Source organism: Xenopus laevis, chromosome 6L (genome assembly GCF_017654675.1).
Source record: "Xenopus laevis strain J_2021 chromosome 6L, Xenopus_laevis_v10.1, whole genome shotgun sequence".
NCBI lineage: Eukaryota > Metazoa > Chordata > Amphibia > Anura > Pipidae > Xenopus > Xenopus laevis.
In genome coordinates this window covers 84297-100686 of record NC_054381.1, presented here as the reverse complement: position 1 = coordinate 100686, position 16390 = coordinate 84297, and the positions used below count along the sequence as shown (strand labels likewise).

The 16390-nt window shown below is 43.9% G+C and overlaps 1 protein-coding gene across 3 annotated transcripts in view; it reads right to left on the bottom strand.

Moving 5' to 3' along the window:
• LOC108704644 (SWI/SNF-related matrix-associated actin-dependent regulator of chromatin subfamily D member 3) overlaps window positions 1-16370 on the bottom strand; it is a 69873-nt gene extending 53503 nt beyond the window's left edge. Inside the window, exon 1 of one of the 3 annotated variants that reach the window (XM_018241293.2) lies at window positions 16253-16370. In XM_018241293.2, the coding sequence (XP_018096782.1) occupies window positions 16253-16285 (33 nt within the window). In that variant the 5' untranslated portion in view covers window positions 16286-16370. Of the gene's footprint in view, window positions 1-3109; window positions 6259-16252 lie in introns of those variants that run through there. The other 2 variants (XM_041565685.1, XM_018241294.2) reach the window with 2 other exon arrangements.
• Between the last annotated feature and the right edge of the window lie 20 nt (window positions 16371-16390).

Below are 16390 nucleotides of genomic sequence, written 5' to 3'. Positions count from 1 at the left end.
TACAGAGAGATCCCATAAAACTATGGCAGCATAGGTATCCCCTGTACTAAGCACAATTCAGCAGGAACAGTCCCTAAGTTTGCTCATAGTCTGTACAGAGAGATCCCATAAAACATTATGGCTAGCATAGGATATTCCCTGTACAAAGCACAATTCAGCAGTTACAGTCCCCTAAGTTTGCTCATAGTCTGTACAGAGAGATCCCATAAAACTATGGTATATAGGTATTCCTTGTAATAAGCACAATTCAGCAGGAACAGTCCCTAAGTTTGCTCATAGTCTGTACAGAGAGATCCCATAAAACTATGGTACATAGGTATTCCCTGTACTAAGCACAATTCAGCAGGAACAGTCCCTAAGTTTGCTCATAGTCTGTACAGAGAGATCCCATAAAACTATGGCACATAGGTATTCCCTGTACTAAGCACAATTCAGCAGGAACAGTCCCTAAGTTTGCTCATAGTCTGTACAGAGAGATCCCATAAAACTATGGTACATAGGTATTCCCTGTACTAAGCACAATTCAGCAGGAACAGTCCCCTAAGTTTGCTCATAGTCTGTACAGAGAGATCCCATAAAACTATGGCAGCATAGGTATTCCCTGTACAAAGCACAATTCAGCAGTTACAGTCCCCTAAGTTTGCTCATAGTCTGTACAGAGAGATCCCATAAAACTATGGTATATAGGTATTCCTTGTAATAAGCATAATTCAGCAGGAACAGTCGATAAATTTGCTCATAGTCTGTACACATACAGGAGTACACATACAGGATTACCCATAAAGGATTACCCATACAGGAGTACACATACAGGATTACACATACAGGAGTACACATACAGGGGTACACGTACAGGAATACACGTACAGGAGTACACATACAGGATTACACGTACAGGAATACACGTACAGGAGTACACATACAGGAGTACACATACAGGGGTACGCATACAGGGGTACGCATACAGGGGTACGCATACAGGGGTACGCATACAGGGGTACGCATACAGGGGTACGCATACAGGGGTACGCATACAGGGGTACGCATACAGAAGTACACATACAGGGGTACACATACAGGGGTACACATACAGGGGTACACATACAGGAGTACACATACAGGGGTACACATACAGGGGTACACATACAGGAGTACACATACAGGAGTACACATACAGGAGTACACATACAAGGGTACACATACAGGAGTACACATACAGGAGTACACATACAAGATTACACATACAGGTGTACACATACAGGGGATTACACATACAGGGGTACAAGTCCCCAGTGCTCCTTAGGTTGCGGCTGGGGGCATGCCCATGCTTAGACCTCACCACAAATCCAGGCCTGCAACTTTGCGTGAGCCAAGTGACGTACAGAGCTTTGAAGAAGCATGCAGGGCATTGTGATGAAACCAGGGCTGGAGGAGGGTTAATAAACTACATTGTTTCAATAGTATGACCCAGCAGTGCAGAAATCAGCAGTCAAAAAACATTCAAATCCATTGCTTATTGTGAAGCTGTTTGGACATTTTTTCCATCAGGAAAATGGTATTTTGGAGTTTCCATCACTTGCTGCAGGCAGAAGTCTAGTCTTTAGGTCCAATGCTCGTTATACATGGGTGTCACACTTCTGCACAGGGGCTTCTTACTCTAATGCCAACCCTGGGATTCCAAGATAGAGAGGGGTATGTAGGGAGGGACAATAGATTGCCCCATGCTGAACCAATGGGCTGAGAGGAGACGTAATGTAATTGACTGAGGTGCTGAGATAATTTTAGGGGAGACCCGCACATTACTACAGCAAAAATAGAAAATACAATGTAGTGTTGCCTTGTGCCGCTACAACGTTGTGTCTTTGTGAAATCAATACAATACAATCAATACAATGGGTTTAGTTCTTACACAGGAGCAGAATGTCATTCATAGCTCTACAAGACTATATCAACGCGCCTCTCACATATAAAATAGGAAATGATTAATCTAGAATTTCCAGTTGAACACATAAAAGATAACATTTAAAATATTGAACTGAATATTTGTACTTTTTGCTGGTACTTTAATGAGAGCTGAGGGGGCAACCCAGATGATAAGAACACGTGGAGAATGGAGAAAGGGCGCCCCCTATAGGTAGAGCAGCAGTATTGTATGGGGGCCAATTATCTGACAATACATTTCTACTGACATTTATAGGCAAAGACATATTATTAGAAAACAATGCATTCCATTGCTAGCAGATTCTGCCTTGCCATCAAATCCCTTGTTGCCCTGCCAGATAAATCAGCATTATCTCCAGAAACTACTGAAAACTTCTTAGAAACTGTGTGCAAAACAAATGCATGGGCATATGGCAAACAGGCTTCTGAGTCCAGTAGTGTGGCAAGGCCAGGAGTAACACCAGCACTACATATTCCCTGTGCTTTGCACAAGATCTACAAAGAACTACAATAGATCCCTGTGCTGGGTCAATACATGCGCCCACATTATCCACCTCACACTAGGGGATAGTATGCCTTTAAATCTGACATCATCAAATGTTTTTAGTCTAACGGCTGTCTCTGTGAGTGTATGGGATCCTTGTAGTCTCAGGGCTGTCTCTGTTAGGGAGTGTCACTCTTAGTCTGTCTCTGTGAGTGTATGGGATCCTTGCAGTCTCAGGGCTATCTCGGTTAGTGAGTGTCACTCTCAGTCTGTCTCAGTGAGTGTAGGGGATCCTTGCAGTCTCAGGGCTGTCTCGGATAGTGAGTGTCACTCTCAGTCTGTCTCTGTGAGTGTAGGGGATCCTTGCAGTCTCAGGGCTGTCTCTGCTAGGGAGTGTCACTCTTAGTCTGTCTCTGTGAGTGTATGGGATCCTTGCAGTCTCAGGGCTATCTCTGTTAGTGAGTGTCACTCTCAGTCTGTCTCAGTGAGTGTAGGGGATCCTTGCAGTCTCTGTTAGCGAGTGTCACTATCATCATAGCTGTTTCAGTCCTGTCTCTGCTAATAAGTCAGTCAGTCATTTCTCTCGTGGGGGTCTCTGCAGTCTCTGGGCTGTGACGGTTACTGAGTGTTTATCACTGGGGGACTCTGCAGTCTCAAGGCTGCTAGGGTTTCGTGCAATCTCACCTTTCTCTCCATGTCAGTCTCTGGGTGCTGGTTTTGATGGTTCTGTTTGGTCTGGATGCATTGCGCAGACGCAGTGTGAGGGAGTCAGACAATACCCCAGTTTACACACCAGGCACTGTCTAACAAAAACTAGCAATCGACTCACAGGAAAATAGAGGAGCACTAGAACACATCAGTTGTTAGACAGTATCAAAATGATACACCCACTATCATAATTAAAGAACTCTCCAAAAAGACATTAATTCTTTAAGAAGTATGCATTGTCTGTGGGTTAAGAACCTCTCATGTACATACAGGGCAGAAGGGATTGTCTGAAAATATCCTCCTTCTACATATTTGGGACTAGGGACTGTCTGACAATATCTGCCCTCTATAGACAGGGGAACAGGGACTGTCTGACAATGTCCTCCCTCTACACACAGGTAACAGGGACTGTCTGACAATGTCCTTCCTCTATAGACAGGGAACAGGGACTGTCTGACAATGTCCTCCCTCTGCACACAGGTGACAGGGACTGTCTGACAATGTCCTTCCTCTATAGACAGGGAACAGGGACTGTCTGACAATGTCCTCCCTCTATAGACAGGGAACAGGGACTGTCTGACAATGTCCTTCCTCTACACACAGGTAACAGGGACTGTCTGACAATGTCCTTCCTCTATAGACAGGGAACAGGGACTGTCTGACAATGTCCTTCCTCTATAGACAGGGAACAGGGACTGTCTGACAATGTCCGCCCTCTACACACAGGTAACAGGGACTGTCTGACAATGTCCTCCCTCTACACACAGGTAACAGGGACTGTCTGACAATGTCCTTCCTCTATAGACAGGGAACAGGGACTGTCTGACAATGTCCTCCCTCTGCACACAGGTAACAGGGACTGTCTGACAATGTCCTTCCTCTATAGACAGGGAACAGGGACTGTCTGACAATGTCCTCCCTCTATAGACAGGGAACAGGGACTGTCTGACAATGTCCTTCCTCTATAGACAGGGAACAGGGACTGTCTGACAATGTCCTCCCTCTACACACAGGTAACAGGGACTGTCTGACAATGTCCTTCCTCTAAAGACAGGGGAACAGGGACTGTCTGACAATGTCCTCCTTCCAGGCCTGGACTGGGAGTCAAAATAGGCCCTGCCATTCCAAGTACACAGAGTCCCAAATAACCCATTTACCAGCCCAAGCATCCCTCTACCAGCCCGCTATGTGGTAACTTTCTATGGAACCATACAGCAGCCCCTCTGGCATTTGCCAGAACCCACAGATTGTCAGTCCGGCCTGTCTCCCTCTACAGACAGGGAACAGGGACTGTCTGACAATGTCCTTCCTCTATAGACAGGGAACAGGGACTGTCTGACAATGTCCTTCCTCTATAGACAGGGAACAGGGACTGTCTGACAATGTCCTCCCTCTACACACAGGTAACAGGGACTGTCTGACAATGTCCTTCCTCTATAGACAGGGAACAGGGACTGTCTGACAATGTCCTCCCTCTACACACAGGTAACAGGGACTGTCTGACAATGTCCTTCCTCTATAGACAGGGAACAGGGACTGTCTGACAATGTCCTCCCTCTATAGACAGGGAACAGGGACTGTCTGACAATGTCCTTCCTCTACACACAGGTAACAGGGACTGTCTGACAATGTACTTCCTCTATAGACAGGGAACAGGGACTGTCTGACAATGTCCTTCCTCTATAGACAGGGAACAGGGACTGTCTGACAATGTCCTCCCTCTACACACAGGTAACAGGGACTGTCTGACAATGTCCTCCCTCTACACACAGGTAACAGGGACTGTCTGACAATGTCCTTCCTCTATAGACAGGGAACAGGGACTGTCTGACAATGTCCTTCCTCTATAGACAGGTAACAGGGACTGTCTGACAATGTCCTTCCTCTATAGACAGGGAACAGGGACTGTCTGACAATGTCCTCCCTCTATAGACAGGGAACAGGGACTGTCTGACAATGTCCTTCCTCTATAGACAGGGAACAGGGACTGTCTGACAATGTCCTCCCTCTACACACAGGTAACAGGGACTGTCTGACAATGTCCTTCCTCTAAAGACAGGGGAACAGGGACTGTCTGACAATGTCCTTCCTCTATAGACAGGGAACAGGGACTGTCTGACAATGTCCTCCTTCCAGGCCTGGACTGGGAGTCAAAATAGGCCCTGCCATTCCAAGTACACAGAGTCCCAAATAACCCATTTACCAGCCCAAGCATCCCTCTACCAGCCCACTATGTGGTAACTTTCTATGGAACCATACAGCAGCCCCTCTGGCATTTGCCAGAACCCACAGATTGTCAGTCCGGCCTGTCTCCCTCTACAGACAGGGAACAGGGACTGTCTGACAATGTCCTTCCTCTATAGACAGGGAACAGGGACTGTCTGACAATGTCCTTCCTCTATAGACAGGGAACAGGGACTGTCTGACAATGTCCTCCCTCTACACACAGGTAACAGGGACTGTCTGACAATGTCCTCCCTCTACACACAGGTAACAGGGACTGTCTGACAATGTCCTTCCTCTATAGACAGGGAACAGGGACTGTCTGACAATGTCCTTCCTCTATAGACAGGTAACAGGGACTGTCTGACAATGTCCTTCCTCTATAGACAGGGAACAGGGACTGTCTGACAATGTCCTCCCTCTATAGACAGGGAACAGGGACTGTCTGACAATGTCCTTCCTCTATAGACAGGGAACAGGGACTGTCTGACAATGTCCTCCCTCTACACACAGGTAACAGGGACTGTCTGACAATGTCCTTCCTCTAAAGACAGGGGAACAGGGACTGTCTGACAATGTCCTTCCTCTATAGACAGGGAACAGGGACTGTCTGACAATGTCCTCCTTCCAGGCCTGGACTGGGAGTCAAAATAGGCCCTGCCATTCCAAGTACACAGAGTCCCAAATAACCCATTTACCAGCCCAAGCATCCCTCTACCAGCCCACTATGTGGTAACTTTCTATGGAACCATACAGCAGCCCCTCTGGCATTTGCCAGAACCCACAGATTGTCAGTCCGGCCTGTCTCCCTCTACAGACAGGGAACAGGGACTGTCTGACAATGTCCTTCCTCTATAGACAGGGAACAGGGACTGTCTGACAATGTACTCCCTCTATAGACAGGGAACATGGACTGTCTGACAATGTCCTTCCTCTATAGACAGGGAACAGGGACTGTCTGACAATGTCCTCCCTCTACACACAGGTAACAGGGACTGTCTGACAATGTCCTTCCTCTATAGACAGGGAACAGGGACTGTCTGACAATGTCCTCCCTCTACACACAGGTAACAGGGACTGTCTGACAATGTCCTTCCTCTAAAGACAGGGGAACAGGGACTGTCTGACAATGTCCTCCTTCCAGGCCTGGACTGGGAGTCAAAATAGGCCCTGCCATTCCAAGTACACAGAGTCCCAAATAACCCATTTACCAGCCCAAGCATCCCTCTACCAGCCCACTATGTGGTAACTTTCTATGGAACCATACAGCAGCCCCTCTGGCATTTGCCAGAACCCACAGATTGTCAGTCCGGCCTGTCTCCCTCTACAGACAGGGAACAGGGACTGTCTGACAATGTCCTTCCTCTATAGACAGGGAACAGGGACTGTCTGACAATGTCCTTCCTCTATAGACAGGGAACAGGGACTGTCTGACAATGTCCTCCCTCTACACACAGGTAACAGGGACTGTCTGACAATGTCCTTCCTCTATAGACAGGGAACAGGGACTGTCTGACAATGTCCTCCCTCTACACACAGGTAACAGGGACTGTCTGACAATGTCCTTCCTCTATAGACAGGGAACAGGGACTGTCTGACAATGTCCTCCCTCTACACACAGGTAACAGGGACTGTCTGACAATGTCCTTCCTCTAAAGACAGGGGAACAGGGACTGTCTGACAATGTCCTCCCTCTACACACAGGTAACAGGGACTGTCTGACAATGTCCTTCCTCTAAAGACAGGGGAACAGGGACTGTCTGACAATGTCCTCCTTCCAGGCCTGGACTGGGAGTCAAAATAGGCCCTGCCATTCCAAGTACACAGAGTCCCAAATAACCCATTTACCAGCCCAAGCATCCCTCTACCAGCCCACTATGTGGTAACTTTCTATGGAACCATACAGCAGCCCCTCTGGCATTTGCCAGAACCCACAGATTGTCAGTCCGGTCCTGCCTCCCTCTACAGACAGGGAACAGGGACTGTCTGACAATGTCCTCCCTCTACAGACAGGGAACAGGGACTGTCTGAAAATGTCCTCCCTCTACAGACAGGGAACAGGGACTGTCTGACAATGTCCTCCCTCTACAGACAGGGAACAGGGACTGTCTGACAATGTCCTTCCTCTATAGACAGGGAACAGGGACTGTCTGACAATGTCCTCCCTCTACAGACCAGGGAACAGGGACTGTCTGACAATGTCCTCCCTCTACAGACAGGGAACAGGGACTGTCTGACAATGTCCTTCCTCTATAGACAGGGAACAGGGATTGTCTGACAATGTCCTCCCTCTACAGACAGGGAACAGGGATTGTCTGACAATGTCCTCCCTTTACAGACCAGGGAACAGGGACCGTCTGACAATGTCCTCCCTCTACAGACAGCGACTGTCTGACAATGTCCTCCCTCTACAGACAGGGAATAGTGACTCTCTGACAATATCCTCTCCCTACAGACTGGGGAACAGAACAGGGACTGTCTGCCAATGTTCTCTCTCTACAGACACATACCTCCCAACTGTCCCTTTTTCGGAGGGACAGTCCCTCTTTTGACAGCTCAACCCGCAGTCCCTCATTTGTACTGGAAAGTCCCTCTTTTCTCTGCACTGAACAGCCAGAAAAAGAATCAAAGTTTCTCACTTAATTGGCTTTTAGCAGACAGCCCAGAACAGCTAACAGGTGCAAATAAGATACTTTGTAACAATTTTGAGACACAAAAACACAGTTTAGATAAGGAGAAATATTTTCAAACTTTCATAACCTGCCAGATTTTGTAAAACAAACATGGTAATTAGGGGGTGTGGCCACAGAAGGGGTGTGGCCAAAAATGTGCTGCGCTACGTGCGGAAAAAAAATTTTGTCCCTCTTTTTACTTCCAAAATGTTGGGAGGTATGCTAACACAGGTATAAAGGTGATTGAACAAACTTTTGGCTTAATCCAGTTCTACTACACCCCTGTGATGGACAAGATGTCCTCTGAACAGTACACCGAACTGGTGACAAGTACTTTTTCGTAAGGCAGACGTACAACAGATACTGGCTGGTATCATAATAGACAATGAGGTTAGTCCTGTGCTCAGTGGTAACACAGATTCAAAAAGGACATTGTTAAATTTGCAGAAAAAGGGGCTTAATAGTTTCACGCATATTACTTCTTTGGCATGATATTTAAAAGCAAAAAAATCCCGAGAGGTCTGCAGGTTGATTTAAGACCTAATTTGTGTGGAGATAACCCGAAACTCCAACAAAGATGGGAGGAAATTTCCAATAAATTCAGCATTGATCTGATGGCACATTCCATAGAAAGTTGAAAGTTAAAGTTCTGCCGATCCGCAACGAAATTGAAAAGGTAAAAGTGGAATTAAAGATGGTGGAGACAGAGGAAGTAGCATGTGGAAATCTCAGTGAACATGCCGAAGTGTTGGATAAACTCCACAGGCGAATAAGGAAAGAAAATCGGCTAAATTTGAGTGGGATACACAAGATTACCTCCAGAACTGCGTCTATACATGAAGAGATGATTGTTACAGGCAGCGCTGGGATCGTATGGAACAGCGCACTGGACTGCACACTCCATGGAAGTTCAGACAGAAGAATGTTAGCTGATGAGTGATGCCTCCACAGCATGCAGCGATTGGTCAAAGGAGGTGCTATAATGCACCGGTACAGGGGAGACCGCCCTTTAAGTGGAAGAATGAGGAATTTGTCTGTGGTTTGAAGATCGGCTTCTACCTGTTCTTTTTTTATAGTATAGCCAGGAAAGTATGGCCGCAGGACGCAAAAGAGGTTTTCTTCCAGACAGCAACAAAGTCTGAAAAAAACCCAGGTCTCCTCTTCAATGGAAGAATTACCATCAATGAGCAAAGCAACAGAGAAGGTAAATCTTGTTATCAATATTCCAGCAATTAGACCTACACAGGCTGAATTATCAGTCTTGAATAAAGGCTTGGGTTTTGTGCTGACCTATAAAGGGGACTTTACTGACTGGAAAATCGAGTTTAGAAAATGTATATGTACACTAAAATTAAAAATTTATTTTTCTGATACCACCACATTAGAAAAACCCATGGATATGATGGGGAAGTTTTCATGAACAAGTAACTTTATTCCACAGGTAGATAACACTGCTTTGAGTACATTTGAAAATGTGGTACGCATTGAAGTGAAGAAAGTGTAGAATAAATGTATGCACTCTAAGCAGTCATATAATCTGTTTAAAGAATAATAATTCTATAATAATAATAAAGAAAGCTGATAAAGGGGGCGCAATTATAGTAATGGACGAACTGAGGCCAACAAACAACTTAATACTCCGGGCCATTATGAGCTAATTGGTTATGACCCTACCTTTAAGGTTAAAGAGATGCTGGATTGTATGATAACAGAAGCCCATGACAATAACATTATTCCCCAAAATGTGTCGGATTTTCTCATTAATGATCACCCTAGAATATCTGTCTTATATTTACTGCCAAAAATCCATAAGTCTTTAGAAAATCCTCCTGGACAACTAGAGATGCGCCGAAACCACTATTTTGGATTCGGCCGAACCCCTGAATCCTTTGCGAAAGATTTGGCCGAATACCAAACCGAATCCGAACCCTTAAATCATTGAATCAAGGAGTGAGAAGTGTAGCCAGACGAGCACACACCTTAGGAGATTTACTATCACAGAGCTTATTTAGAAATAAAAAAGCAAGACAGACTAATTTTCTAAATATTAAAGGGTGTTATAAATATGGGAGCAGCCGCTGTGTAACATGGAAACATCTTAAAATCTCACAGGAATTCAGGTCTACTGTCTACAAATAAAATATATAGTATCAAACAATATATTAACTGTAATCGTATAGGAGTAGTATATTTAATTACACGCAATAAATTCAACAAGCAGTATGTGGGGTGTACAACCAGGTCACTTAAGGAAAAATCTGAGAACATGTCAATCAGATCAGTAATATCAAGTATAGTAATACAACTAATGTCACTAGACAATTTAGGGAATGCAATAATAGTAACCTTAAATATTTTTCTGTACAAGGAATTGAACAAGTTAGGGCAGGTATAAGGGGAGAAGGTAATTCTAACTAAACTACATAGGAGAGAGGTATATTGGATTTTTTACTTACAGACACGGTTGCCATTGGAATTAAACTTTGTATTTGATGTGACTTATGTATAACTATGCTGTATATAAAAAATGTTATATTATAAATCTTAACTGCACAAAATGCATTTAACTGTTTAACCCCGGAACATGGAAAATGTAATATTGGAGAAACTAAGTGTTTCTAACTGAATTAACCAATGGACTAATTGGTTATCTGTGTGATATATGTACTGAAATGTGATTGGTTTTAATACTGGGTGGGTCTACTTGTAACTAGTATAAATTTTCTGGAGAGGAGAGTCTTATTTTGGATTGCCTATGACTAAGTGCTGGGTAAACATGAAATGTGTTAGGCTCCATGAGGGATTGTTTTGATATTTTAATATGATGGAATAAAAACTATATTTTTAATTATACACCACGCTTATGTTACATTTTTTTTGTATGATATACCTTGATTTGGTCACTAGAGGCCATTAGCTTGCCATCAATTGGTATTTACTACATATAGTTTTGTATCCAAAGTTTCTTATATGTAGGATTCATTTATTTGAGTTAAACACAGTAAGGAAATAGAAAAGGTGGTGAATAAATATTGTCTGATTTTACAAGGAGATAGCGTGTTTGGGAGATTGTTCATGGAACCTATTCTATTTAGTTAAAAGAAAGGAAAAAGTATTAGGGATCTGTTGTGTCCAGCAGTGTCCCAAAAGAAAAATAAACAGAGATTTTTAGGGACTTCAAAAAAAGGTACATTCCCTTGTCTAAGTTGTGTGTGTTGTGCCTCGATCATAGAAGGGGTTAGCATCGATCATCTGACACAAAGCACAAAGGTTAAACTTAATAATTATGCCACCTGTGACTCTAAAGGAGTCATATATATGCTCAAATGTCCCTGCGGTTAGTTTACGTAGGATGCAAGGAACATTATAACTAGAATAAAGGAACATAAAGGTGACATACGGAATTTTAAGCGGGATACCCATAAAAATACTGCAGTTTCCTGCATGTGCCTTAGTCTTGCAAAGATGTTTTACAAAGTTACAAGATGGTGACCCCCTGTGGCCAACTTTGAAAGCATAAATCCTTTGTTTGATTAGCCTTGTGGTGCAGTAAGTTCATGTTTATGTTTAGTATACAAAATACACCATTTCTAGCCTCATTCTATTTTACACTTTACATGTCCTTTTTGCAGACTCCTTTGATACTGGCCCTCATATCTTACATTGTTATTTGATCTAAAGTTGGGGTACGGTAAGGTTTGTTTTATCTACTGACCATAATTTGCATATTTTGATAATAGATAATGATGATGATTATATGAAAAAAGTAAACAAATTCTGTTAGTTATGCAGTGGGTAAACACAAAGTAAAGGTATCATTTCTCCTTTTGGAGTTACATGTTAGTGGATCAGAATTGGTAGGTAGACTTCAATGGGAGTAGTACCTCATTTCAAGTTTATAATTGTAGACCAGGTTATGTAACTGTTTTCAATGTTGCAAAAAGAATGTAGTTGGCGTAAGAATGGATAGTTTTTCCAAAATCGCCTCCAGCATTTGTCTGACATAGGATTGCCGTGCTTCAAAAGCCTCGATGCGAGAATGCAGTCCACGAAAGTCCCTTCCGAAATTAGGCTGAGCTTCCTCAATGGGGTCCATGGCCCAAGTATAATGTCATGGGGCCTATCGGCTCCCAGTGGGAGAGTCAGGACCAAGGAGGAAGCCTTTAGGGGTCAAAGTTCAGGTTCAAGGTACAGGCAAGGGTTAAGGCAAATACAAGGTCAAAGTCCAGGCAATGGTTCAAGGCAGGCACAATGGATCAGAATCAAAGTCCAGGCAGGGGTTCAAACGTCCAGAATAACAATAATAAAGCACCCAGGAATGCTAATAAACAAATCCTATACTTAGGCAGAGTCTAGATGGCCAGGGCACCCTTTTATTACGAATTTGGCGCCATTGGTGACGTCGCCGTGTCAGCGTTAAATGCGTCGGCGTCTGCGCTGACGTCGTCGCACTAGCACCGCTACCCACGTGGCGGCCATGGGCCCCGCCATTTTGGGAGCGACGCCGGCAGGGAAGGTACGCTGCCCGGAGCTCCGGGCGGCGTTCCTGACAGTGGGGAAGCACATTATTCATTTTAAGGAGAGGATAACTCTGTCGTTGAAAATCAGAAGTTGTCGGTAACGATTACTCCTCTGAACTTGGTGAATGGCTGCACTTTCATTTTGGACTTGAAGTATAGACTCAAATGAGAGGAAGAATAGGTTACTTTGGCAGAACTAATGGACTACTGCAGTCTAATTAAGGTCACTAGGGGAGAAGTCTGATTATAAGTTTGGTGTTAAAAGGAGGATTTTTTTTTTCGATTATTGTATTTTTCCCTTGAAAAAGGATCCATGTGATCCGAAACATGTTTCCTGCGGATTGCGTGCTCTATCCTATTCTATGATGATTCAAGTTTTCATATTGGTCTGCTGGTGTAACCTAATTGGAAAGTGAGTACTAACACAGGTATACAGGTGATTGAACAAACTTTTGGCTTTATCCAGTTTGTGGTATGAGGCATAGAGTCTACGAGGGACAACAAAATGTGAAATAGGAGGCATACACACAAAGTATACAATATAGTAGTACAACAGTCATCAGGATCCACATAATGTGCCAGCAAACATATTTAAAGACAAAGAAGTGCAGTCTCTCTAAGCATAGAGATCAGTTCCAGCATCAGTCCTGCATTTGCCCAGGTGAGGGTTAAAAGTAGCTGTAGCAAGGGTTGAAAGAACACATATGTACACACAGGGTAAAATAGAGCTGAGAATGACAAATGAAGGCTATACTTACCCAACTGGAGGCACAACAGATTTAGCCACAGCCGTTAGCCATTGTTTGTGCAAGGGAAAAAGGCAGAATAAAGAAACAGTTCATAAAGGTTCATGTTGGGATACAGAGTAAGAGTTTTCCTTATCCAACAGGCTGCTTCTCTATGTGACGGTTTCCTATCTAACATACACCATCTGCTCTCTATCATGGGACCCATTATATTTAAAAGAAATATTTGGCAAAATCGTTTCTTTCATAATCTTTTGATTAGTGCCTTATATTGTTATAGTCCTGTATTGAGTAGTTGTTTCCTATTACCCTGTGCAGATTGTGGCCCTTAACGGGGTTGTTCACCTTATTAACTCTATATTAACTGTTAGTATGATGCAGATAGTGATATTCTGAGACAATCTGCAATTCCTTTTCATTTTTTATTATTAAAGGTTTTTGACTTATGTAGCTTTTTATTAAGCAGTTCTACAGTTTGCAATCTCAGCAATCTGGTTGCTAGGGTCCATGTTACACTAGCAACCATGCACTGACTTAATTAAGAGACTGGAATATGAATAGGAGAGGCCTGAATAGAAAGAAGAGTAATAAAAAGTAGCAATAACAATAAATCTGTAGTCTTACAGAGCATTTGTTTTTAGATGGGGTCAGTGACCCCCATTTGAAAGCTGGAAAGGATCAGAAGAAAAAGGCAAATAGCTGACCAATTGCAAAGTAGCTAGGAATTGGGCATTCTATAACACTAAAAGTTTACCTCAAAGGTGAACAACCCCTTTAGGGCACAGAACACTTGTGCCTGGGGTTTGGCCTCACACTGGATAAAAGGTGCAAAGCGTACAGGACGCCTAAATGACTCCGCCCCTTATAAATACAGCCCTGTGAATGCCGGCAGTGCTGTATCCATAGGGTGTATACATGTTCTGTATCCATTAGGGATGCACCAAATCCACTATTTTGGATTTGACCGAACCCCTGAATCCTTCGTAAAAGATTTGTCTGAAAACCAAAGCGAATCTTAATTTGCATATGCAAATTGGTGTAGGAAGGGGAAAACATTTTTACTTCCTTGTTTTGTGACAAAAAGTCACGCAATTTCCCTCTCCGCCCCTAATTTACATACGCAAATTAGGATTTGGATTCTGTTCTGCCTGGCAGAAGGATTCAGACGAATAAAAATCCTGCTGAAAAATGCAGAATCCTGAATTTGGTGCATCCCTATTATCCATGTTCTGCATCCATAGAGTGTTTCCGTGTTTCGTATCCGTGTTTCGTATCCGTGTTCCGTATCCGTGTTCCGTATCCGTGTTCCGTATCCGTGTTCCGTATCCATGTTCCGTATCCATGTTCCGTATCCGTGTTCCGTATCCGTGTTCCGTATCCATGTTCCGTATCCATGTTCCGTATCCGTGTGGGCACAGGCACTGGATGCCAGGGGGGCAAATCTTAGGATTTAGGAGACAAGTGGTCTGATAGTAAAGCATTTAATATAACCCTCATCACTCTGCAACATGGACCAGTACTATTATCACATATTTATAAAGAGCCAATATATTCCACAGTGTAGTACAATAGAAAAGCATATACATCAAACAGCACCCACTTCAATTGCTGTTTCCCACCCCAAACCTTACTTTCTTGCTGCTGCTCCTAACATTTGGAATGCCCACACTTATAGTGCAATGAGACCCACCTACAGCACCAATGATGCTCTTAGTCTCCCTCCCTACTCAGATTGTAAGCTCTATGGGATAGGAACCTCCATCCTTGTACAGGGCAAGTACATTCATTCATACATAACTGCACATGGATTGCACAGACTGTCAGCTCTATAGTTGTACATAGTGAGATATCCCCACACAACAGAACCCTTTTCTTTCCTCGCTGTCACTTTGTGCTGCTCTTATCTGCACCAACATTTGGCCCTTCAGTACTGACATTGGAGCAGTTAATGGTGAAAAGCTCCAAAGGGCACAATGTAGGTTTCTTTTTGCAGATACTGAGAGTGTTCCCTGTGTAGGAATTCAGGGATGGGACTCCAGAGGGAAAGAGCTGTGAGACAGCAGAAAGACGAGAGGCGGGAGTGAAGAAGAGACAGTGGCTCTGAGAGGGCCAGGAATATACTGGGACACAGTGTGGAGGGGCACAGAATGAAATGGCCGCTGGCTAGCTGCCGTCTCTCTCTCTTTATCTATGGCATCTAGTGTTTGAGCCATTTGTCAGTAATCACTGCCCACTGCTACGGTTGCCACCTGACCGGTAACAATGATCCCAATGTTATGAATAGGGAAAAAAGGTAAATACATAGGAAGGCCGGGATTTCTTTGCAGATGAGGGTATAGTGGGTACAGTGGGTATAGTGGGTATACACCATTGGAGCACTGCTATAAGGCGCTTCCTCCAGGAACCTCTCTGGCTGCAGTGAGTCACGTATGAAGAAACTTGATAGTATCAGGAGGAGCGCCAATGAAGCAGGATGTCGTGGAAACCAAACTTGAAGTAAATTTCATTCCAGAAAAGGTGGCAACCGCACCCATTGCTGAAAGAAACCTTTCAGGAAAGAAACTTTTACTAAAAGTGTTTTTTTAATCATCATTTTAAAGTTTCCTGTCAGTTAAAAAAGCACGGCCGTTTCACTGACAAATCATTATCAGGAGAATGTCAGTTGGTTTCCCGCTCTTTTCCGACCTTGCTCCAGCCAATCAGCTTGCACCAGTATGCCCAATACAAACATGGCCTCATCGTCACACCCCAAATAAACACGGCTTGTCACTTATACATACAGTCAGTACCCAATACAAACAGCGCTACTGCTCCAACCAGATTTATAAATGGCTTCTCTGTGTAACTCTCACCCAGTACTTTTCTCTATGGGACCAATACGTATATACCCAATACACACAGACACTGCGTTAATTCCGAATAAAATCGGAATCACCTGGCGCCTATAAACCGATATACCTTCCACTTAATGCTCTTGCCCGACACAATCATGGCGTAAGCTGTACCAGTCTCTGTCTATTGGCGTCGGGTCACGTGAATCACGTGACATGTGTTTAGCCCGTAACTGCAGTACGAAAAGATCTCAGTGACGTCACT